This window comes from Zea mays, chromosome 9, assembly GCF_902167145.1.
Source record: "Zea mays cultivar B73 chromosome 9, Zm-B73-REFERENCE-NAM-5.0, whole genome shotgun sequence".
In the NCBI taxonomy this organism is placed as follows: domain Eukaryota; kingdom Viridiplantae; phylum Streptophyta; class Magnoliopsida; order Poales; family Poaceae; genus Zea; species Zea mays.
Window position 1 is genome coordinate 140,995,698 of NC_050104.1, and position 25,167 is coordinate 141,020,864.

A 25,167-nucleotide genomic window follows, 5' to 3' on the forward strand; every position below is an offset into this window, starting at 1 on the left:
GGTTTTGATGGAGCCAGCCGTATTGAACCGTGAAAGAGTTGCATTGGACAAGAAAAACAGGATGCCTGTATAAGTTATATTATAAACAATAGTTAACACAAGATTTCGCTATCAAATTTATGAATGTTATTTAGTCGCATGTTTAATATAGCTTCAGGTTGTTCGACGACTATAGCGATGACGATTTTTATGGGGCACAACGGAAGTATAGTATTGTCGCTCGAGTTGAAGTTAAATTCCCGATTGAACCACGTTATCGTGACAGGCAACATTACATTTTGTCTGACATCAATGTAAGACATCCTCTCTTTAGGTTTCATTTACATAACTATATATAATGTTCGTACCACAATCTATTTTGTGCTGAAATCAAATTAGGGAGCCAAGATCGAGGCCATTGCTACTCGGTATGAGATAGTCAAATACTTCAACAGTTTGCTCCATGAAAAGCATGTCTACAAGATACACAACGTATGGTTTGGTCTTAATCCGGGTGCATTTAATTTTCGACATCTAAATGGTACCATGGAGTTGTATTTCACCCAACAAACTGTCGTAGAGCCATACACTGTCCCAGTTCAAATGCCGCCATTTCCAAAACATATATTCTTGAACCTTGATGATATTGCCGAGCTGCCAAACAGGACTTTAGTTGGTAAGAATATATCGATCTACTAACCCTATTAAAAATTCCTTTTACACAAAATAGAGTATTAATCCATATTTAATTGTGCTTTTTGTAGACATTATGGCTATTGTAGTCCACTTGGATACAATCCATCGCACAATGTGGGGTACATTCAGGAAGATTGTTATAATGGATGCTAGGTACATTCCATTAATGTATTACCGATATGATGTTAAATCTATTAGTACTAATCTATTCTTCACAAAATCAATGTCACAAGGTGGTCTTTACATACCATTAAAGTTTGGGGTGATTTACTAAACAAAAATGCACTCCGCTGGGCGTTGGCTAATGAGAATTATAGCATCATAATTGGGACCATGTTTCGGCGGTTCAGAAAACAAAGTACAACATATGTTTACGCCTTGCAAACACATTATTCACTGATTTTTCTTTTATAATGATTCATATTGAATATTTAAATATGCTATTCTAGAGTGTCTCGAATCAACTGACCATACAACAATACACTTCAAACCGTTTCATCACAACACCCATTATTTTGAACGTAAGTATTTTATAAGATTACCTACATCCAAATTATGTACTTGTTTTCATTATATTGTGAACTGAGTATACATGTGATTAAATGTTGCACTCATTGCAGCAATTCAAAAGGCTTTGGTGGCGCGGAACGATCGTCAGTTTGCCGTTAGATATCTTGACGACCAAAGGCGTAGATAGAGTCTGTAACTTTTGCAAATCTGAATTTTATGATGGAATACATGTACTGTTATTGATGCAACTTACATGTGTCAAAATTTGTAAAACATTTTGTTCTCCTGGGACATATCAATGAATAAGTGGAACATCAAATCGTTTAGCCCGTACGTTTTCCATTTAGAACACTATATTGGTTTAATGTTGTGTCATGTTTCACATCACAATCGTACCTTTGCGCGTGAAATTACGTCAAATATACAGATCCAATTCGGAACAAATTTAATGTACATTCGGTATACCGAAGCCCATCTATAGAAGCTAGGCGTGCTCTAGGAAGATATTCCACATCACCAGATTTATGAAAACAATTACTTAGCGTGTCACCCATATCCATCTATGCAGTTCAAACTTGGAATATAATAAAATATCTTATACGGACACCAAAATCGTTCTCCTATCACCTCTCTCTAGGTCTTATCTCTTTACTCTCGGTTATGATGCATGTTTCTATAACCTCTATTACCAAGGGCATCTTTTTTGATATTCTATTCGCTTGGTTTATTCAAGTCGTGTCATTTCACCCTTGGTTCTTGCAGTATTATTTTTATGCTCATGTTTTCTCGGGTACTGTTCTTGTTATAGATCAGATGGGACATAATGTCGGTCGCAAACCATTCACAGACATCTCTAACAATATCATTAGAGGTAAAGGTCAATACAAAAACTGACCATACATCGTCGAAACGTAATAAGTAGGGAACACTAATACACAAACTTACATTATAGGTGATCAAAATGAATTGCTCGGACCAATGGTCGATGCTAAGGAGCGTAAGAGGAAAAGGGATAGGGAAAGATATGCAGCGATGTCCATTGAACAAAAAAACGAGAAGAATAGGAAGCGTCGTGAAGCACGTCAACGAAACAAGGAACACAATGTGATGCCCAATGTGTCAGGAGGTGATGATAAACGTCCATTTTAATTACTAAATCTGCGCATAAACCTACAATTGGAAAATAATTGTGTTCATATTTTATAGGTGACCAAAATGAACAGCTTAGGTTGTATAATCAGACACCAAGGCGGAAAGAGGGAAAGTTAGAGTACATAAGAAAACGTAGAGCACTGCAAGCTAGCACTTTGAATCAGGGGTCCATTGCCATGGAGGTCCCAACATATACCTCTGAGGTTGTACACCCTACAGCATATGTATCGGAACCTGATTCATCCTCTGATAACTCATGCGACTGGGTTATCCCTGAATACACCAGTACACCTTTCATGCCAGCTTCAACACAAACTGAGGATGTCGGTTCACCCGATATGTCTACTGAGCCACTAAGACGTAAACATCATGTTCTGCGTGGTGAAAGACAAGCTATCTTAGCCCGTCAAAACAAGAAATTTGAAGCAAACATTGCACGTAACGTGGCTACTTTGACTGAAGATACTATCAGTGACGTCGGACAAATGGATGATTCGACACAACCCGGTTCAACTATAGAGATCAACAACACTGGTAATTATACTAACCAGTTTTAAATGGATCTTGCACGGCGACGATAAAATGTAGTCCGACTAAACGTGTGTTTCCATCAATACAATATAGGAATACACGCCAAAGTGCGATCGTGGCAACAAATGGGAGTGCAAACATGGTCGAACAAAGAAGTGGGTTGGAGCAAAGCCAGTCGGTCCCAAGGTTCATTTCCAATGGTAATTGTTAAAAATCTTTATTGAGGTTATATATTTTCTCAACCCTGAATGCCATGTCTTTTACTTGGATTGTATTTTCACGATCCAGTTGATGACGATGATGAGGGTGTCATATTCGGAGAGGATAATGATGAGAACGAGGGATATATATTCGCTGGTAAATGTACTTATGTCAATTTATATTACAATACGAATGCGTATCTAATTTCAAATGTCTTAATCGTTCTTTTCCAAAACAATATCAGATGAGGACACTAACGAGGACTTCGAGATAGATGGTACTCAAGATCAATCTGTTGTCACTGATGTGCCTGACCCGTACGACAAGGTCTACAGTAACATCCCTGAAGAAACACATATGTTGAAGCACGTTCCCGACTGTGGTTATTGCACTGCGAAGAAGTTTGAGTATGAGCCGCCTGGGTTTTGCTGTCGAGGTGGGAAGGTTGAGCTAGCCCCACTAGAGACCCCTCCCCAGCTCAGGAGGTTGTGGGATAGTGCAGACTCTGATGCTAGGCACTTTCGTGATAACATCAGGTTTTTAATGGCCATTTTTCTTTCACTTCCCTGTACTGTTGCCTCGACAGTATGACAACTAATATGAGGGATTCTGGTATATACACATTCCGTGCACAAGGCATGATGTACCATAATATCAAGTCATTCGGTAGTGAATGTGGGGCAGAGCATAAACACCTAGAGCTTTACTTTTACGATGATGATCCCAGTCTCGAGCATCGATTCCGTAAGTGTCGTGAAGATCAGATTCAGAAAGACCAAGAGGTTATTAAACAGATAGTTGGCATACTTCGTGGAAATCCGTACTCTGAGCACCTTAGGAGCATGGGTCATGTTGAGAACCTTGCTGACTATCACATCGCATTGAACCTTGACCAAACGTTGAACCAGAAGACTTATAACACACCTCTCACTTCGGAGGTGGCCGCTGTCTGGATCGAGGGGAGCGAACGGCGAGGCCAGTTCAGCAAGAGTGTTATGCTACATGGGAAGGATAGGTCAAGCCATGGCATCCGCTCATACCATGGATGCTACGATGCGCTATCATATCCACTGTTCTTCCCTAGAGGTGAACTTGGATGGCATGCAAATATCCCAAAGGTTGGTGTATCCATGGACGAAGTGGATGCATACCGGGCGACGCATAGGGCAAATAATGCAAATGATGAAGATGCGGGTTAGTTGTTTCTTTGTAATTTCTAAGTTGTTCACATTAATAAATATGTTTTCGACATCACTAAATAATCGATTCTTGCGTATGCAGAACCTCCTACCCATCTATGTGTGTCCGTGCGTGATTACTACTGCTACAAATTCCAGATACGTCCAGGGGTATTCAATCCAATACTTCATGGTAAACGGCATTTCCAGTAGTTCGCGGTCGACACATACATTAAGATTGAGAGCTCCCGTTTAGATTTCATACGTAAGAACCAGGATCGGTTAAGGGCAGATCTATACCAGGGCTTGGTGGATAGCATGTTAGATGGAGATGTTAGAGGAGAGAAGGTTGGAAAGCGAACTGTGTTGTCACCGTCGTTTATTGGCGGTCCTCGTGACATGAGACGTCGATATATGGATGCTATGGCTCTGGTGCGGAAGTTTGGTAAACCAGACATCTTTCTTACCATGACATGTAACCCTAACTGGGGTGAGATAAGGAGAGAGCTTCTACCTGGACAGACACCGCAAGATCGTCTGGATCTTGTAGTGCGTGTCTTTCATGCGAAACTACAGGAGCTAAAGTATCGGTTGACTAAACAGGATATTCTCGGTAAAGTTCGAGCCTACGTCTACGTCGTGGAATTTCATAAATGAGGTTTGCCACATGCCCATTTTCTACTCATCATGCAAAGAAAGTACAAGCTCACGTGCCCTGAACAGTATGACCTTTTGATCTCAGCTGAGATCCCATCCAACAAGTACCCTGAACTGCGAAAGATGGTTATCAAGCATATGATGCATGGCCCGTGCGGGTCGCTAAACCCTAACTGCCCATGCACTAAGGGTCGTGCATCGTGCAAGAATCAATACCTCCGGCATTTCCGTGAGGCAACCATGCAAGGGAAGGATTCATATCCTAATTACAGACGTCGTGACGATGGACGTAAGGAAAAGGTTCGAGGATGTGAATTGGACAATAGATGGGTTGTCCCTTACAACCCTTACCTCCTTCGGCTCTTCAACTGTCACATCAATGTTGAGGCGTGTGGGAGCATCAAGGCTGTTAAGTACCTGTTCAAGTACATATACAAAGGCCATGATCGTGCGTCTGTTGTTATGAGAGATGCGAGTAAGGAAAATGGTGATGTAGATGAGATACAACAGTATAGAGATGCAAGGTGGGTGACTCCTCCGGAAGCCTTATGGAGGATATATGGATTTGAGCTTAGTCAAAACTCTCCATCTGTGATGCAGCTACAACTCCATCTTCCAAACATGCACATGGTGACGTTTCACGAGCGACAAATGGTCGAGCGAGTCGTCAACCGTCCAGGTGCTGATAGGTCAATGATTACAGCATATTTTGAGGCGAATAAGCTGTACGAGGAGGCTCGGGGCATCCTGTATCGTGACTTCCCTGAGTGGTACACTTGGAAGCAGGGCAAAGTGTGGCAAAGGAGGAAACAAAATACGGGTGGACAAGTCGGTAGAATCGTCTCTGCTCTACCATCTGAAGGGGAGCGCTTCTATCTTCGGCTCCTCCTAAACCATGTGACTGGTGCTACCTCCTATGTGGATCTAAGGACAGTAGACGGTGACACACTACCATCATTTCGTGAGGCAGCACAAAGAAGGGGATTATTTGAAGCAGACAACACAATAGATGAGTGTCTCAATGAAGCTGCTCTTTACCAAATGCCATCAGCGCTACGAAGGTTGTTTGCAACGATACTGGTTTACTGCGACCCGAATGATGTGGCCGAATTGTGGCAGAGACACCTTGACACAATGTCCGAGGATTATCATCGTATTACTCGGAGCAAAACCCATTTGCAGCAGATGGTCCTGATTGACATTAGAAACATGCTGCAGTCAATGGGTAAAGACATAAAGACATTCCCTCTACCTGCTATCATCGATAGATATGACGATTCACAGGGTATTGATAGAGAGATTTACGAGGAGGAAATTATCGAGGCGACGGCAGAAGATGTTGCTTTGCAAGAAACCCTAAATGAGGAGCAGAAGTCTGCCTATGAAAAGATCTTATCTGTTGTTGACACCAGTAATGGCGGTGTGTTCTTTGTGGATGGGCCTGGTGGTACTGGAAAGACTTATCTGTATAAGGCATTGCTTGTGGTGCTACGTAGTCAGGACAAGATTGCAGTTGCAACGGCTACATCTGGGGTTGCGGCTTCCATAATGCCTGGTGGGAGAACTGCCCATTCACGCTTCAAGATACCACTTACTATTGATGATGGTGCTATATGTACCTTCACGAAACAAAGTGGGACATCAAAGTTGCTACAGAAAGCGTTGCTCATTATTTGGGACGAGGCATCAATGGCTAAGAGACAATCAATTGAAGCGTTGGACAACAGCATGCGTGATATCATGGGACGCCCTGATCTGCCCTTTGGTGGGAAGACTATTGTGTTTGGGGGAGATTTCAGACAAGTACTCCCTGTTGTACGTAAAGGGTCAAGGGCTCAGATAGTTGCTGCCTCTCTACGGAGTTCTTACCTATGGGAATCAATGTGCCACCTAAAGCTTGTTCGCAACATGAGAGCAAAGAGCGACCCATGGTTTGCAGAATATTTGTTGCGTGTCGGTGGTGGAACTGAGGAAGTGACCAACGATGGTGATGTTCGTCTTCCAGATGAGGTATGTGTGCCATATACCGGTGATGACCGCGACCTTGACAGATTGATAGATGACATTTACCCCAGTCTAAACGAAAACATGTCTAATACAAGATACATCACTTCAAGAGCAATATTGACTACTCGGAACGACTGGGTTGATATGATAAATATGAGGATGATCGATCGTTTCCAACGGGAGCAGATGATGTACCATAGCTTTGACACCGCGGTGGACGATCCTAATAACTATTATCCATCGGAATTCCTAAACACGCTGACTCCTAATGGACTACCCCCGCACGTTCTGAAGCTCAAAATTGGTTGCCCAATCATGTTGCTTAGGAATATAGACCCTGCTAACGAACTTTGCAACGGTACACGGTTGGTGGTACGTGGTTTCCAAAAAAATAGTATCGATGCTGAAATTGTCCTTGGTCAGCATGCTGGAATGCGGGTTTTCTTGCCTCGTATACCCCTGTGCCCTTCTGATGACGAGATGTTCCCTTTCCATTTTAAAAGGAAGCAGTTTCCGGTAAGACTAAGTTTCGCCATGACTGTTAACAAGTCTCAGGGACAGACGATTCCTAATGTTGCTGTGTACTTGCCCGAACCAGTATTCTCTCATGGTCAGCTATATGTTGCTCTCTCAAGGGCCACAACTCGATTGAATGTGAAGGTACTTGTAATTCCAGTCCCTGATGATAAAATGAAGAAGAGGGTGGAAAAGAAGTCAACAATAAACGGCGTAACATACACAAAGAATATTGTCTATAAGGAGGTCCTTACGCCGTAGCTGGACTGTGAATTTATTTCTGTTGGTATAATGTCTGTGAACTCGGCCAACACTGTATGTGAACACTATATTTCTAAAGATGTGTGTGCTGGTATCGGATGTCGTGAGCATCTTGTAGAACATGTGCGCGTTCGTGCGAGCGGCGTCATGGCGGCGCCGTCCTCGCCGTCGCGGCGATCCGCGTCCTTGTCCTCCCGGACCCGCGCCTGCGCCCGCTTCTCCGCGTCCTCGTCCTCGGGCAGCAGCGACACCCTGTGTGTACACCTCGTCTGTCGTCCGCCTATACGGAACAAGACAGGTTTCTCTTGTCAGCCAATAGCTCGAGCACATTGCGCTCGCAAACCCCCCCCCCCCCCCCCCCCCCCCCCGCGCACAGCCGCACGAGCTCACGTGGAGGGTCACGTCGACGACGAGGCAGAGCACGTGTGGCGTGAAAAAAGTGCTTTGCTCTACCAACCTGTTTCATCTTCCCATGGGAAGCAATTATTGGAGAACCTTTAAGCGAGTTAATTAGTGGAAGAACAACAACCCAATAATCTACACAAGCACATGTTGCAAAATATCTGTAATTTATCACGATATGAAGATTCAAAAGTTAGCACAATGCTACATAGAACTAAGAATAAGTAGCCAAACATAAATTTCAGGTCATCATGTATTTACACCATTATTTTCTTCCCACTATTATGCACAAGGAAATCAACAAGCTGAGATGACTTCTTTGGTGCTTCACATATCATATACTGCACCAAAACAAGGTTATGATTTTGTAGGGAACAGCTAGAATTCAAGAAAATCAGAACACAGTTATCATAAAAACAAGAAGTATATTGATTTAACCTCCAATCGAAGCCCTAATGGTGTTATGGATGGACCAAGCTCTTGTTGTCCAGCAACTTTGTTTGTGGACTTTGCCTCTGTCTTAACCTCAACCGAATCCAAACTGTTTTCTTGACTTCTGTTTGAAATCTGGGGAAAGAATCTTCTCCTTTTCGAACTCCTTTCCTTTTCAAGATATCTAATATACCGTTCCCCAAGAAGGTTACATAAACACATGATAGCTCCTCTTATCTTTCCGTTTGTTTTCAATAGTAGTGCCATCCTATTGACATTTCCGTTTGTTTGGGGAAAAAATGTTACAACAATAACATTAATAGTATACAGATAGATATCATTGAGAACACAACAGCAATAAGTTAAAAGGGTTAAAAAATCAACGTTAAATTCATAGTTTGGTACTACAAATTTTGGTTCAATGAATCTGGACTCACATTTGACCTTCATACAAGTTGATAAGAAATCGAAAACCTTCAGAAATTATGTATTGATTAAATTCAGTTCACAGTCATAGGTATGTACAGACATCATTTTGACAATTTTGAGTACAAGGGGATAGGTAGAGCCACTCAGCATCATGTCATCTAATACCCAGAAGTAACCAAGGGCAGATTCTAAAAGTTGCTAAATTTTTACTCATGCATTTTATAGACTAGAGAATTAAATAGTTTATTGGGATAATGGGATCCATTTTAAGATATCAGACTTTGAACATTTTCTATGGAAAAAAGTATGACCTAAGATGCCTGCCTTCAAAAGTTAACCTCGATGATCCTGGAAATGGTTGACAGGCTACCAAAGAGAAGTGTAGCAAACCGTTATCTTTAGGAACAAAATGATCACAAAAGAGAAGCATTAAATTCCTCCTGGTACCCTTCAGGATATCCAGATACGGCAGCATCAGTGACGAAAGGGAAACTGTCACCATTTGTAGGAGTATTTGCATAGACAGCTGGAAGGAGAACAATCGGGTCATTTTCTTCATCAGAATCACTAAGAACAATGACATCTGCAGCATTATGTTGTGGCTCTTGTTGCCTATCCTCTGTATTGTATGTTTGACCAAAGTTATGCGCAAAACTATCAAACTCTTGGTTCAATGATATATCAAACTGAATACTACCCCCTTCTTGGTTCACACTTACATCTTCACCATCTCTGCAACTCCCAGTGGGTCTACTGATCATAGGTACTATGTTTTGTATTGAGTACCCCGTGTTGTTTTGGATGTGATTTCTAACCACGGGTTTCTTATCATCTGCAAAACTGCTAACCTGCCATAATCCATTAGGGGTTTTTTTAATTCCAAGTTTCAAAGTTCTATGTCCATCAGAAGTACCCTCTCTCTTGAACTCATTAACACTAACGACACCAGGGTTTGTATCTTCCTTTGAGTCACAAAGAGTACCATCAGGCATATGCCACTAAGATAGATCTCTGGTAGCGGCATCACCCTTCACACGCCATGACCCATCAGGTTTAACATCAAGCTCAGTAACATCTTCACTGCAATTGTGCAACTACATCAAAATGAAAACAGAAATCAACTCACATAACAAATTCTGGCGAAAGGCATAAAATGTGAGATGAAAACCTACCAAAGATGTAATCCGGTTGAAATAAAGATCGATCATCAAGTTCTCGAGATATTGGGCATTGCCACTGCACATATTGGACTACAGTCACAAAGCTGCTTCCCGGTGCCATTGTAAAATGCTCCTTTCAGGTCCGGAAGTAGTACAATCCATCAACAGCCCACCACTCCATTGTTTTCCTGCTAACCACACCAAATCTTAGCATCAAAGGAGACATGAAATCTAAGCAAAACAGAATTAACGTCCTGCGTAGGTTGATTCTGATGCTCGGTAGTTTATCAGGGTCACCCAAAAAAATGGATAATTCCTCAGAACCATGAATGTCAGAGATAAAATTTGTTGCCGCCAACTGAAGAGTCAGGAATCCAACTTGAGCGAGCAAACTACATTCAGATCTCAGAACTGATGAAGCACCGTACACTCCACTACTCCAGTGACTCTCATCCATGACCTTGGCGGTTTCCAAACTGAAATTGCAGATTATGCAGAAGCAGCAGCTCCTAGCTCTCCATCGCGGGGTTCACCGCAGCAGCCATCCCCCCATCCAAGGACGAGATCACCAGACTTTGTGCGTGAGAGCTGCCAGAAGATAGCATAGTTCCAACTGGTACCGTGCAAACAGCCCAAACCACTCGCTCACTGGCTCGTCCGCCTCAGGGCGGATCAACATAGAACCAAATGTTCCAATGAAAAAACATAAAACTCAATGTTTATCTTATGAACTGTTTGTCAAAGAGCTCTCAAAGAAAGCACAGAAAGCAAACAACATCTGGTGGAGGAAGTGAAGACATAAGATATACATGGGCTCCAGCACTATGCATGCACTGATATAAACATATAGATGAAAAAAAGGACTGATATAAACACATGGATACAAGAGAACTTAACATCGATTACAATGTGGCAATAACAAAAGTTACACTAGGATTTTAATAGAACAGAATTTTGAACAACTTGAGATCAATGGGCAAACCTAGATAACCTAAGGTGGTGCAAATGCAACATACATACCATATAACTCACCATCTATACTAACTCAATCTACACATCTAATAGGCAATGTAAGCTATCAGCACTCTTTGCATACAGATAACATGCAAGATGCATACTGCAATCACCAAAGCACATAAAAGGAGAAGATAAGTCTAAGCAGACAGACCTGGAGTATAGGTGGGCGCATCGAGTTGGTACACACTGGGCATTCGAGCAAATCATTCAAGCCACACATCGATGACAATGCAACATTGGCTAGCGATGCCGATGTAGACCACGGTTTACTTGCAGAGTCTACGTCAAGCCTGATACCCCCAATCGACTCAGAAAGCCCATTGTCATCTCCACAGTCCGACTCGGGGACTACAGTCACAATGCTGCTTCCCGGTGCCATTGTAAAAAGCTCCTTTCAGGTCCGGAAGTAGTACAAACCATCAGCAGCCCACCACTCCATTGTTTTCCTGCTAACCACACCAAATCTTAGCATCAAAGGAGACATGAAATCTAAGCAAAACAGAATTAACGTCCTGCGTAGGTTGATTCTGATGCTCGGTAGTTTATCAGGGTCACCCAAAAAAATGGATAATTCCTCAGAACCATGAATGTCAGAGATAAAATCTGTTGCCGCCAACTGAAGAGTCAGGAATCCAACTTGAGCGAGCAAACTACATTCAGATCTCAGAACTGATGAAGCACCGTACACTCCACTACTCCAGTGACTCTCATCCATGACCTTGGCGGTTTCCAAACTGAAATTGCAGATTATGCAGAAGCGGCAGCTCCCAGCTCTCCATCGCGGGGTTCACCGCAGCAGCCATCCCCCCATCCAAGGACGAGATCACCAGACTTTGTGCGTGAGAGCTGCCAGAAGATAGCATAGTTCCAACTGGTACCGGGGCTCTCGGATTCAACAAGCTCCTGGAGTTTATTCTGCAAGTCACCCGACAAAGATGTGGCAACAAGGCCCTCGGATATGGCACCACCTCCTTTCGTTAGATATGCAAAGGCATCTGCTCCAAGCACAGCAGCGCCGAGAGCTCGGTCGTCCTCTGTCCATGTGCCATCAGTTCCTCCGATGGCACCATTGTCCTCGTGCTCCATCTTCATGACCATAATACCTACTAATCGAAAAGGGACAGAGCTGAAGTCACGAGGGAGCTGAGAAAAGCAAACAATGGAATATCAAGTTTTGGGCAAATAAAGACACCGCGGATTTCGCACCCACACCGCCAGCCATGGCGCGAAACGGCAGCCATATGGAACTCAGCGCTCTCAGTGCCTGTCTCGCAGCTGTTGTCTGTTCTTCACAGCAACCACCTCTCCGGCCACTCGGTAGTGCCGCTGGTGATGGGACCTCTCTGATAATTAAAGCTGTGCTGGATAGAGCGACCGAGCTACTGGCGGATGCCCATTCCGCAGCCAACTACATCAGATCAGCACGTTCGCTTTGGCATGCGTCATTTGATGCTTTCTTTGGACTGTTGACGAGGTACTGTGACAGCAAGTATGAAAGTATCATGCAGAGGTTTGCCATGCAGGGATCCAACTCCATGGGAGGACCTGAAACCACCAAAGCAGTCAGCAGGGAGATGCCCGTTGAGCTGTTACGTGCGAGTCTTCCTCATACTAATGAGCAGCATCGTCAGACACTGCTAGATTTTGCTCGGAAATCTACGCATCTGCCTGGTTTCAGTCCTACTGCTAACCGTGGACTTGTCAATTCTGAATCAGTTCCAGGTTAACGCCATTGAAGAGGCCTGATGGTCGTCTGTTTTGATTTATATATGGCACGTAAGGCGTGAGCTTGGAGAAGTTCCATTGGCTCAGTGAAGCTGGCATTCAGGATATGACTGTGTAGGATGTCATTTATTTATATATAGAAAACCAACTTTATGTAGGTCTGTCTTTACATGTCACCCTCATGACGGTTATAATAAATTATGCATGTATGTATCCTGCTGTAACTGTGTAGTGCTGAACATAACATCTGTTGAATTTGGAGGTAAGCTACTTGACTTATTTCCTCCCAAAGAGAACAATAGTGAGTGGATAGCAACAGCTTAAGGCTTGTTTCGGAACAAGGGAATTGGAGAAGATTAAGTGTTGGTTTGGAGGAAATCTCTTTCTATTCAATTTTAAATAACAAGAGATTTTTTTCCTCGTGGACTCCCCTTCAAATCCCGTATCACCAAACCTACTCTGAAGGGCTCAAATCCTCTTGAATATCAAGGGGATTTTAGACCATTCAATCATCTCCAATCATTTTGCTCCCAAACAAGCCAAGGGATGTTTGGTGCAGGAGCTATGTGCTGGAACAATTTAATCAACAGGTTCTTCTGCCACAGTTACGGCATTTTCTGTGCTCATTTATCTATTCTGTCTGTTCTAAATTATAAGACGCTCTGTTATGTCTATATTTGTGGCTTGTATTATGTATCAAACACAACATATATATCTAGGTGTTATAAAAGATACAGATGTAGAAAAGCTAAAATATACGGATGAAGTTATAGGTTGCAAAAAATGATGCTTAGCAGATACAGTTTAGTCTGTGTGCATCAAAGAGAGTTGTGTGGAAACGATTGTTCTGCAGCCCTGTGATAGACATCAAGAAGAACTCCGGTTGCTTCTGCATTCAAATGATTGACTGTAGACTGTCGACGCCTCCCCTCTACAATATGTTTATATCATTTTATTTGCAATATTAATTTTTCATTATTATGTTATCACTAATGCATGTAAAATTGTTTAGCTGGTTATAGTAGAAACATTTGAATCGTGTATCAAATAATACATAGTAACAATGATTATAGGTTTTTGTCTCCTGTGGATGGAATCTAAAGAGGAAAATGTTGCACTTACAATCATCCAAAGAGATAATACATTATCTATAGATGAATCTCTACTAATGTCCTTGTCTCATAACAAGCCAAAAAAATCGGTGACTACTACAATAGTTCCGAAAGGTATGATAACTTCCATACTACCGTATGGATCAATTTGTATTGTTTTTATTGCAAGTGATTCATGTTTGATCTCATGACTGTTTCGTTCGTAGATTATATTTGCACGCAGGGTGATCTTGCACTCATCGATTGGATTAAAGAAATCCCTTGTGAACCAAGGGTAGAAGTCGTGCTTATTGATGATGCTTTTGTGGAAAGGAAGTGGATGGAATGCCTATTTCAACCGGACGCATATCTAGGTGATGAGGTAATTCATGATAATTCAACTAGCTAGGAGCACCACACTTCCAATATACTCACCCTGGTATTTTAAACCATAACTTACATACTTGCAGGTGATAGACTGTTACATAAATTTAATAAAAGCTCAAGAGCATCTAAAATGCCGATCTGGAGGTCGTGTACACATAGAAAATGCTTTTCAGTTCAACTTTCTAAAGCGAGACGGTGATGTTGAAACTAAAACAGATGAGTTATATCCAAGTAAAGACATGGCACAAATATCTAGCGCTGAAAGAAGAGTTTTACTTTATCTAGACCATGACATGGTAAATACGAGATTGCAATCTACACGGTTAGTGTTTACATGTATTATTATGCAATATTTATAATTGACTTGTAGGTGTTTATTCCAATAAATATCCGAGAAATGCACTGGTATCTTGCTGTGATCAATGCAAGAAATATGGAGATACAAGTGCTCGACTCACTTGGTACATCATCCGGTCGCAATGACCTCATTGACACTGTGAGTTTATACAAACTCAACAATTACGAATCCCTTATTAACTTAAAATCTCAACTTCTAATTCTATGTTTTTATAATAATAATAAAGATAAAAGGACTCCAAAGACAAATTGATATGGTATCTCAGCGTAAGGAGTTAAAAGATCATAGGTGGCCAGACCTCCGAGTTGCTTCTTGGCCACTTAGAGAAATAGAAATGGAATATGCAAAGCAAACAGATAGGTACACCATATATTCTTATGTGTTGCTATTAATATTCATTGCTGTTAATCTTGACATTTTATCATCTGGTTGATGTAGCTCCTCGTGTGGCCTCTTTCTACTAAACTATATCGAGTACTGGACAGGGGATGAACTATCTGATAATTTTACCCAGGTATATTATTACTACTATGACATTACATGTGGCTATAACATGAATATCTGTTTGCTGTCTTCTGTTATTATTATGTCAATCCAATTGATACATATAATTGCTAAATAAATTGTTTCTTATTTGCAGGACGACATGTCACACTTTAGGAAAAAATTGGCTGCTATATTACTATCTTCAGATATAAACAAGAGAAAGGGGTGTCCGTTATACAAGTATGACAAAGAAGTCGATGCTGGATGCTCCTCTGATGTTCAGATATTAGATAGTCCCACAAATCCTAAGAAGAGGAAACTACCTTGTGTATCTGAAGAAAACGAAGTATTGATGGAAGATGATGATGGCCCCATCACTCAAGCAGACTTAGAAAGGTGGTTTGTTCATGATTGGGATAAAAGAACTCCTATAAAAATCCCGACCGATGAGTGCACTAATGAGTTTTTACTGAGTGGCCTTTCCACAAAGGACATGCCAGTGACCAAAGCCGATTTAATAGATGTTCTATGTGATTACATCATGACAATCCAAGATGATACGACATTAGAGTAAGTGCTCATTGTTTTATTTATTTTATATGTACCAACTACGTAAAGTTTTGATATATACTTTTGTCATGTTGCATTACAGGATGACATGGGTGCGAAGTTTCAACCCTTTTAAGATAGAAATATCTGTCAAAGACCTGCAAAACGTATTAAGGGTAAATCTAGATATGACTCTAAAATGTTTTGACATGGCTGTTCGATTGTTGGCCATTAAAGAATCACATATGTCGAAAGATGAAATGATAAAGGATAAAAAACATTATATGGACATGCGCTTCTGGGTAAGTTTGTTTCCAATCAATAATGTAGTAATATATTGTATCTATACATATAATCCTCATGTGGACATGCATATATATTTATCTAGAGAATGGTTGGTTTTGGTAAACTTCCAAAGTACCATCAGGATCTGAAAGGGAAATGTGCCCTTGGGCCATTTCTAAGTATTTTGGTGATTGAGTGCAAACACAAGTGCTTAATGTGAAAATATGCCCATTGATGTACAAAGTGCAAATCACAAGTTAAGGTATGTTTCTAAGCCTTAGTACATTGGTTTTGTGTACTAATATATTTGTCTAAGTGTTAGAAACAGATAAAAGAAGAGAAGAGAAGACTTGGCTGTGTACAGCCAAGGGGCTGTTTCGGTCTGGGGCACCGGACTGTCCGGTGGTGCACCGGACAGTGTCCGGTGGTGCACCGGACAGTGTCCGGTGCGCCAGGCTGCCTCGGCCGAAGAGGCCGCTCTCGGGTTTTTCTCCGGCGACTTCGGTTAAAATTCACCGGACTGTCCGGTGTGCACCGGACTGTCCGGTGAGCCAACGGTCGGCCGGGCCAACGGTCGGCCGCGCGATCAGCGCGCGACACGTGGCCGAGCCAACGGTCGGAAGGGAGCACCGGACTGTCCGGTGTGCACCGGACTGTCCGGTGCGCCAGATCTGCAACGGTCGGCAACGGTCGGCTTCGCTTTTTATGGAAACAAATCGGGCACCGGACAGTGTCCGGTGTGCACCGGACTGTCCGGTGCGCCCGACGACAGAAGGCAAGAATAGCCTTCCAGATGTGCTCTCAACGGCTCCTAGCTGCCTTGGGGCTATAAAAGGGACCCCTAGGCGCATGGAGGAAAACACCAAGCATTCCTTGAGCACTCTTGATCACTCACACATCAATCTTGCGCACTTGTTCGACATTCTAGTGATTTGAGCTCCGTTCTAGTGTGCTAGTCTTTTGAGCTCAAGTCTGGGTCTTGTGTGTGCGTATTCGCTGTGATCTTTGTGTCGTGTGTGAGTTGCTAATCCCTCCCTTGCTCTGTGATTCTCTGTGAACATCTTTTGTAAGGGCGAGAGGCTCCAAGTTGTGGAGATTCCTCGCAAACGGGATTGAGAAAAGAAAAGCAAGAACACCGTGGTATTCAAGTTGATCATTGGATCACTTGAGAGGAGTTGAGTGCAACTCTCGTCCGTTGGGACGCCACAACGTGGAGTAGGCAAGTTTTGTACTTGGCCGAACCACGGGATAACCACTGTGTCATCTCTGTGATTGAATTCTTGTGGTTATTGTGTTTTGACTCCTCTCTAGCCACTTGGCATAAACTGTGCTAACGCCTAATCAAGTTTTGGGGCTTAAAGTTTTGAAGTTTTACAGGATCACCTATTCACCCCCCCTCTAGGTGCTCTCAATTGGTATCAGAGCCATTCTCTTCAAGAAAGGGACTAACCGCCCGAAGAGATGGATCCTAAGGGGAAGGGAATTGTGATCAACGACAAGGAGAAGGAGTCCTTCGTCAACGAGCCAAGGGATGACAAGTCCAATGACTCGGGCTCGGGCCACAAGCGAAAAGATGGGAAGAAGAAGAAGACAAGACGCATCAAGGAGATCGTCTACTACGACAGCGATGAGTCCTCTTCTTCCCAAAAGGACGACGACCACGACTATAAAAAGACGGTCAATTCGAACTTTTCATTTGATTATTCTCGTATTCAACATAGTTCGAATTCGCATTTGCTTTCCATTCCTCTTGGCAAACCCCCACACTTTGATGGGGAGGACTACGGATTTTGGAGTCACAAAATGCGTAGTCACTTATTCTCTCTCCATCCAAGCATATGGGAGATTGTGGAGAATGGAATGAAATTTGATAGCTCGGATAGCCCTATGCTTATAAATGAACAAATTCATAGAAATGCACAAGCTACTACTGTTCTCTTAGCATCTTTGTGCAGGGAAGAATACAATAAGGTGAGTGGCTTGGACAATGCCAAGCAGATATGGGACACCCTCAAGATCTCTCACGAGGGGAACGACATCACCATGCTCACCAAGATGGAGTTGGTGGAGGGCGAGCTTGGACGATTCGCCATGATAAGGGGAGAGGAGCCAACTCAAACCTACAACCGGCTCAAGACCCTTATCAACAAAATAAGGAGCTACGGAAGCACGCGTTGGACGGATCACGACGTCGTCCGCCTAATGCTCAGGTCCTTTACCGTTCTTGATCCTCATCTCGTGAACAATATTCGTGAGAATCCCAGGTACACGATGATGATGCCCGAGGAAGTGCTTGGAAAATTCGTGAGCGGGCGGATGATGATCAAGGAGGCAAGATACGTTGACGACGCATTGAACGGTCCACTCCACGAGCCTCAACCCATTGCTCTAAAGGCAACGAGGAGCAAGGAGTCGCTTCCTAGCAAGGTGGCGCAAATTGAGGCGGCCGGTCTTAATGAAGAAGAAATGGCCCTCATTATCAAGAGATTCAAGACGGTGCTAAAGGGTCGCAATGGACAGCCGAGCAAGACTAAGACCAAGGGGAAGCGATCATGCTTCAAATGCGGTAAGCTTGGTCATTTTATTGCTAACTGTCCCGATAATGATAGTGACCAGGAAAAGGGAAACAAGAGGGAAAAGAAGAAGCATTACAAGAAGGCAAAGGGCGAGGCGCATCTAGGCAAGGAGTGGGACTCGGATTGCTCCTCGTCCGACTCCGACAATGAAGGACTCGCCGCCACCGCCTTCAACAAATCGGCTCTCTTCCCCAACGAGCATCACACTTGCCTCATGGCAAGGGAAAAGAAGGTAATCACTCGTAATGCTAATACTTATGATTCTTCTAGTGGTGATGAATCTAGTGAGGATGAAATTGATTACTCTAGTTTATTCAAGGGATTGGATAGAACTAAGATAGCTAAGATTAATGAGTTGATTGATGCCTTAAATGAAAAGGATAGAACCTTAGAGAAACAAGAAGATCTCTTATATGAAGAACATGATAAATTTGTTAGTGCTCAAAATTCACTTGCTCTAGAAGTTAAAAGAAATGGAATACTTTCTTGTGAACTTTCTACTTGTAATGAAACCATTTCTTCTTTAAAAGGTGAAATTAAAGATTTAACTACTAAACTAGAAATAGCAAGTAACTCGTATGTTGAAAATATTACAATTTGCACTAGGTGTAAGGATTTTGATGTTAATGCTTGTAGTGAACACTTAGTTTCCATTTCAAAATTAAGTGATGAAGTGGCTAGTCTTAATGCTCAACTTAAGACTAGCAAAAGTGATTTTGAAAAACTAAAATTTGCTAGGGATGCCTACACGGTTGGTAGACACCCCTCAATTAAGGATGGACTTGGCTTCAAGAGGGAAGCCAAGAACTTAACAAGCCATAAGGCTCCCATTCCCGCCAAGGAGAAAGGGAAGGCCCCTATGGCTACTAGTGCTAAGAGGAACCATGCCTTTTTGTATCATGAAAGAAGACAAACTAGAAATGTAAGTCATGATGCTTTTGATTCATATGTTCATGATTCTCATGCCATGTTTGCTCCTAGTTCCTCTAATGTGTATGATAGAAATGTTACTAGGAGAAATGTTGTTCCTAAAAGAAATGCTATTCATCATGTGCCTAGAAGGAGTGTTGTTCATAATGCTCCTAGGAAAGTAGTAAATGAATTTTCTACAATATATCATGCTTTGAATGCTTCCTTTGCAATTTGTAGAAAGAATAGAAAGATAATTGCTAGGAAGTTAGGGGCTAAATGCAAAGGTGATAAAACTTGCATTTGGGTCCCTAAGAAGATTTGTGCTAACCTTGTAGGACCCAACATAAGTTGGGTACCTAAGACCCAAGCCTAAATTTGCCTTGCAGGTTTATGCATCCGGGGGTTCAAGCTGGATTATCGACAGCGGATGCACAAACCATATGACGGGGGAGAAGAAAATGTTCACCTCCTACGTCAAGAATAAAGATTCCCAAGATTCAATCATATTCGGTGATGGGAATCAAGGCAAGGTAAAAGGGTTAGGTAAAATTGCAATTTCCAATGAGCATTCTATTTCCAATGTGTTTTTAGTAGAGTCTCTTGGTTACAATTTACTATCTGTTAGTCAATTGTGCAGCATGGGGTATAATTGTCTATTCACTAATGTAGATGTGTCTGTCTTTAGAAGAAGTGATGGTTCACTAGCTTTTAAGGGTGTATTAGACGGCAAACTTTATTTAGTAGATTTTGCAAAAGAAGAGGCCGGTCTAGATGCATGCTTAATGGCTAAGACTTGCATGGGCTGGCTGTGGCATCGCCGCTTGGCACATGTGGGGATGAAGAATCTTCACAAACTTCTAAAGGGAGAACACGTGATAGGACTAACTAATGTTCAATTCGAAAAAGATAGACCTTGTGCAGCTTGTCAAGCAGGGAAACAGGTGGGAGGCTCTCATCACACCAAAAATGTGATGACGACATCAAGACCCTTGGAGATGCTGCATATGGACCTTTTTGGACCCGTCGCCTATCTGAGCATAGGAGGAAGTAAGTATGGTTTAGTTATTGTTGATGACTTTTCCCGCTTCACTTGGGTGTTCTTTTTGCAGGAAAAGTCCGAAACCCAAGGGACTCTCAAACGCTTCCTCAGGAGAGCTCAAAATGAGTTTGAGCTCAAAGTGAAGAAGATAAGGAGCGACAACGGATCCGAGTTCAAGAACCTTCAAGTGGAGGAGTTCCTTGAAGAAGAGGGGATCAAGCACGAGTTCTCCGCTCCCTACACACCACAACAAAATGGTGTGGTAGAGAGGAAGAACAGGACGCTCATCGATATGGCAAGGACGATGCTAGGAGAGTTCAAGACCCCCGAATGCTTTTGGACGGAAGCCGTTAACACTGCTTGCCACGCCATCAACAGGGTCTACCTTCATCGCCTCCTCAAGAAGACGTCGTATGAGCTACTAACCGGTAACAAACCCAATGTATCGTACTTTCGTGTATTTGGGAGTAAATGCTACATTCTAGTGAAGAAGGGTAGAAATTCTAAGTTTGCTCCCAAAGCTGTAGAAGGGTTTTTGTTAGGTTATGACTCAAATACAAAGGCATATAGAGTCTTCAACAAATCATCGGGTTTGATTGAAGTCTCTAGCGACGTTGTATTTGATGAGACTAATGGCTCTCCAAGAGAGCAAGTTGTTGATCTTGATGATGTAGATGAAGAAGATGTTCCGACGGCCGCTATACGAACCATGGCGATTGGTGATGTGCGACCACAGGAACAAGAAGAGCAAGATCAACCTTCTTCCTCAACTATGGTGCATCCCCCAACCGAAGATGACGAACAGGTACCTCAAGTGGAGGCACTTGGTCAAGGGGGAGCGCAAGATGAGCAAGTGATGGAGGAAGAAGCGCAACCGGCACCTCCAACCCAAGTTCGAGCGATGATTCAAAGGGATCATCCCGTCGATCAAATTCTGGGTGACATTAGCAAGGGAGTAACTACTCGATCTCGATTAGTTAATTTTTGTGAACATTACTCCTTTGTCTCTTCTATTGAGCCTTTCAGGGTAGAAGAGGCCTTGCTAGATCCGGATTGGGTGTTGGCCATGCAAGAGGAGTTAAACAACTTCAAGCGCAATGAAGTTTGGACACTGGTGCCTCGTCCCAAGCAAAATGTTGTGGGAACCAAGTGGGTGTTCCGCAACAAACAAGACGAGCACGGGGTGGTGACGAGAAACAAGGCTCGACTTGTGGCAAAAGGTTATGCCCAAGTCGCAGGTTTGGATTTCGAGGAGACTTTTGCTCCTGTGGCTAGGCTAGAATCAATTCGTATCTTGCTAGCATATGCCGCTCACCATTCTTTCAGGTTGTTCCAAATGGATGTGAAGAGCGCTTTCCTCAACGGGCCAATCAAGGAGGAGGTGTACGTGGAGCAACCCCCTGGCTTCGAGGATGAACGGTACCCCGACCATGTGTGTAAGCTCTCTAAGGCTCTCTATGGACTTAAGCAAGCCCCAAGAGCATGGTATGAATGCCTTAGAGATTTCTTAATTGCTAATGCTTTCAAGGTTGGGAAAGCCGATCCAACTCTTTTTACCAAGACTTGTGATGGTGATTTGTTTGTGTGCCAAATTTATGTCGATGACATAATATTTGGTTCTACTAACCAAAAGTCTTGTGAAGAGTTTAGCAGGGTGATGACGCAGAAATTCGAGATGTCGATGATGGGCGAGTTGAACTACTTCCTTGGGTTCCAAGTGAAGCAACTCAAGGACGGCACCTTCATCTCCCAAACGAAGTACACGCAAGATCTGCTAAAGCGGTTTGGGATGAAGGACGCCAAGCCCGCAAAGACTCCGATGGGGACCGACGGACACACCGACCTCAACAAAGGAGGTAAGTCTGTTGATCAAAAAGCATACCGGTCAATGATAGGTTCTTTGCTTTACTTATGTGCTAGTAGACCGGATATTATGCTTAGCGTATGCATGTGTGCTAGATTTCAATCCGATCCTAAGGAATGTCACTTAGTGGCGGTGAAGCGAATTCTTAGATATTTGGTTGCTACGCCTTGCTTCGGGCTCTGGTATCCAAAGGGGTCTACCTTTGACTTAGTTGGATACTCAGACTCCGACTATGCTGGATGTAAGGTCGATAGGAAGAGTACATCGGGGACGTGCCAATTCTTAGGAAGGTCCCTTGTGTCATGGAACTCCAAGAAACAGACATCCGTTGCCCTATCCACCGCTGAGGCCGAGTACGTTGCCGCAGGTCAGTGTTGCGCGCAACTACTTTGGATGAGGCAAACCCTCCGGGACTTTGGCTACAATCTGAGCAAAGTCCCACTCCTATGTGATAATGAGAGTGCTATCCGCATGGCGGAAAATCCTGTTGAACACAGCCGCACAAAGCACATAGACATCCGGCATCACTTTTTGAGAGACCACCAGCAAAAGGGGGATATCGAAGTGTTTCATGTTAGCACCGAGAACCAGCTAGCCGATATCTTTACCAAGCCTTTAGATGAGAAGACCTTTTGCAGGCTGCGTAGTGAGCTAAATGTCTTAGATTCGCGAAACTTGGATTGAATTGTAGCATACATGTGTTTATGCCTTTGATCATGTTCATTTTGCATTTTGTTGTTTATTGTGGTGCTCAAGTTGTACAAACACTCCCTGGACCTCACAAGTCCGTTGCAAAGTGATGCACAGTTTTAGGGGGAGATGTGTTACAACTTGACCCTTTGAGACTAACCATATGCTTGAGTTTGTTTGACTTAGTCTCGAAGGAGAATTGAAAGGGAAAAGGTGGACTTGGACCATGAAAGACTTCCACTGCACTCCGATGAGAGGGTAACTAATTCCAAGTTCATCTCATGAACTCTTATTGCCATTTGATCTTAATTGAAGATTTTTGTGAGGCAATGGGGTTAAGGGGCCAAGATTGATCCCGTTTTGGTGCTTGATGCCAAAGGGGGAGAAAATAAAGGCCAAAGTGATAAATGGATCAGCTACCACTTGAGAAATTTTGAAAATAGTAGAATAGAGTTTTTGTTTTGTCAAAAGCTTTTATTGTCTCTTATTGTCTCTATGTTCAAAAGTTGGCTTCTTGTGGGGAGAAGTGTTGATTATGGGGGAGTTTTTGAAATCTTTGATCAATCTCTTTTGGAATGACTCTTTTTATGCTTCAACATGTGTGTTTGACTTAGAGATAGAGATGTGAGTTTGATTTGCAAAAACGAACCAAGCGGTGGCAAAAGATGATCCATATATGCCAAAATTGAATAAAACTCAAAGTCAGTTTTTATTTGAAGTGATTTTGCACTTGTTCTAGTTGCTTTATGTTGTGTTGGCATAAATCACCAAAAAGGGGGAGATTGAAAGGGAAATGTGCCCTTGGGCCATTTCTAAGTATTTTGGTGATTGAGTGCAAACACAAGTGCTTAATGTGAAAATATGCCCATTGATGTACAAAGTGCAAATCACAAGTTAAGGTATGTTTCTAAGCCTTAGTACATTGGTTTTGTGTACTAATATATTTGTCTAAGTGTTAGAAACAGATAAAAGAAGAGAAGAGAAGACTTGGCTGTGTACAGCCAAGGGGCTGTTTCGGTCTGGGGCACCGGACTGTCCGGTGGTGCACCGGACAGTGTCCGGTGGTGCACCGGACAGTGTCCGGTGCGCCAGGCTGCCTCGGCCGAAGAGGCCGCTCTCGGGTTTTTCTCCGGCGACTTCGGTTAAAATTCACCGGACTGTCCGGTGTGCACCGGACTGTCCGGTGAGCCAACGGTCGGCCGGGCCAACGGTCGGCCGCGCGATCAGCGCGCGACACGTGGCCGAGCCAACGGTCGGAAGGGAGCACCGGACTGTCCGGTGTGCACCGGACTGTCCGGTGCGCCAGATCTGCAACGGTCGGCAACGGTCGGCTTCGCTTTTTATGGAAACAAATCGGGCACCGGACAGTGTCCGGTGTGCACCGGACTGTCCGGTGCGCCCGACGACAGAAGGCAAGAATAGCCTTCCAGATGTGCTCTCAACGGCTCCTAGCTGCCTTGGGGCTATAAAAGGGACCCCTAGGCGCATGGAGGAAAACACCAAGCATTCCTTGAGCACTCTTGATCACTCACACATCAATCTTGCGCACTTGTTCGACATTCTAGTGATTTGAGCTCCGTTCTAGTGTGCTAGTCTTTTGAGCTCAAGTCTGGGTCTTGTGTGTGCGTATTCGCTGTGATCTTTGTGTCGTGTGTGAGTTGCTAATCCCTCCCTTGCTCTGTGATTCTCTGTGAACATCTTTTGTAAGGGCGAGAGGCTCCAAGTTGTGGAGATTCCTCGCAAACGGGATTGAGAAAAGAAAAGCAAGAACACCGTGGTATTCAAGTTGATCATTGGATCACTTGAGAGGAGTTGAGTGCAACTCTCGTCCGTTGGGACGCCACAACGTGGAGTAGGCAAGTTTTGTACTTGGCCGAACCACGGGATAACCACTGTGTCATCTCTGTGATTGAATTCTTGTGGTTATTGTGTTTTGACTCCTCTCTAGCCACTTGGCATAAACTGTGCTAACGCCTAATCAAGTTTTGGGGCTTAAAGTTTTGAAGTTTTACAGGATCACCTATTCACCCCCCCCCCCCCTCTAGGTGCTCTCAGGATCCTACAGCAGAAGAGTTAG

General features: G+C 43.2%; 2 protein-coding genes and 2 long non-coding RNA genes across 4 annotated transcripts; 3 read left to right on the forward strand and 1 right to left on the reverse strand.

The window, feature by feature from the left end:
- Positions 1 to 550: 550 nt before the first annotated feature.
- LOC103646291 (uncharacterized) lies at positions 551 to 968 on the forward strand. Its single transcript, XR_562119.2, has 3 exons — positions 551 to 655; positions 744 to 828; positions 909 to 968. It is a non-coding gene; the product is annotated as an uncharacterized lncRNA (long non-coding RNA).
- Positions 969 to 9,790: 8,822 nt separating this feature from the next.
- On the reverse strand, positions 9,791 to 10,727 carry LOC103639217 (uncharacterized). Its single transcript, XR_559318.3, has 2 exons — positions 10,124 to 10,727; positions 9,791 to 10,045 (listed from the first exon to the last, which is right to left on the reverse strand). It is a non-coding gene; the product is annotated as an uncharacterized lncRNA (long non-coding RNA).
- A 1,621-nt stretch (positions 10,728 to 12,348) lies between these two features.
- LOC109942640 (protein PAT1 homolog 1-like) lies at positions 12,349 to 12,952 on the forward strand. Its single transcript, XM_020544757.2, has one exon. It carries the CDS (start codon positions 12,349 to 12,351, stop codon positions 12,853 to 12,855), a length of 507 nt encoding a protein of 168 aa, XP_020400346.1. The 3' UTR covers positions 12,856 to 12,952.
- An 829-nt stretch (positions 12,953 to 13,781) lies between these two features.
- Positions 13,782 to 14,593, forward strand: LOC118473471 (uncharacterized). Its single transcript, XM_035962851.1, has 4 exons — positions 13,782 to 14,079; positions 14,172 to 14,326; positions 14,415 to 14,531; positions 14,588 to 14,593. The coding sequence occupies exons 1-4, from the start codon at positions 13,917 to 13,919 to the stop codon at positions 14,591 to 14,593; spliced, it is 441 nt and encodes a 146-aa protein (XP_035818744.1). The 5' UTR covers positions 13,782 to 13,916.
- The last annotated feature ends 10,574 nt before the right edge of the window (positions 14,594 to 25,167 follow it).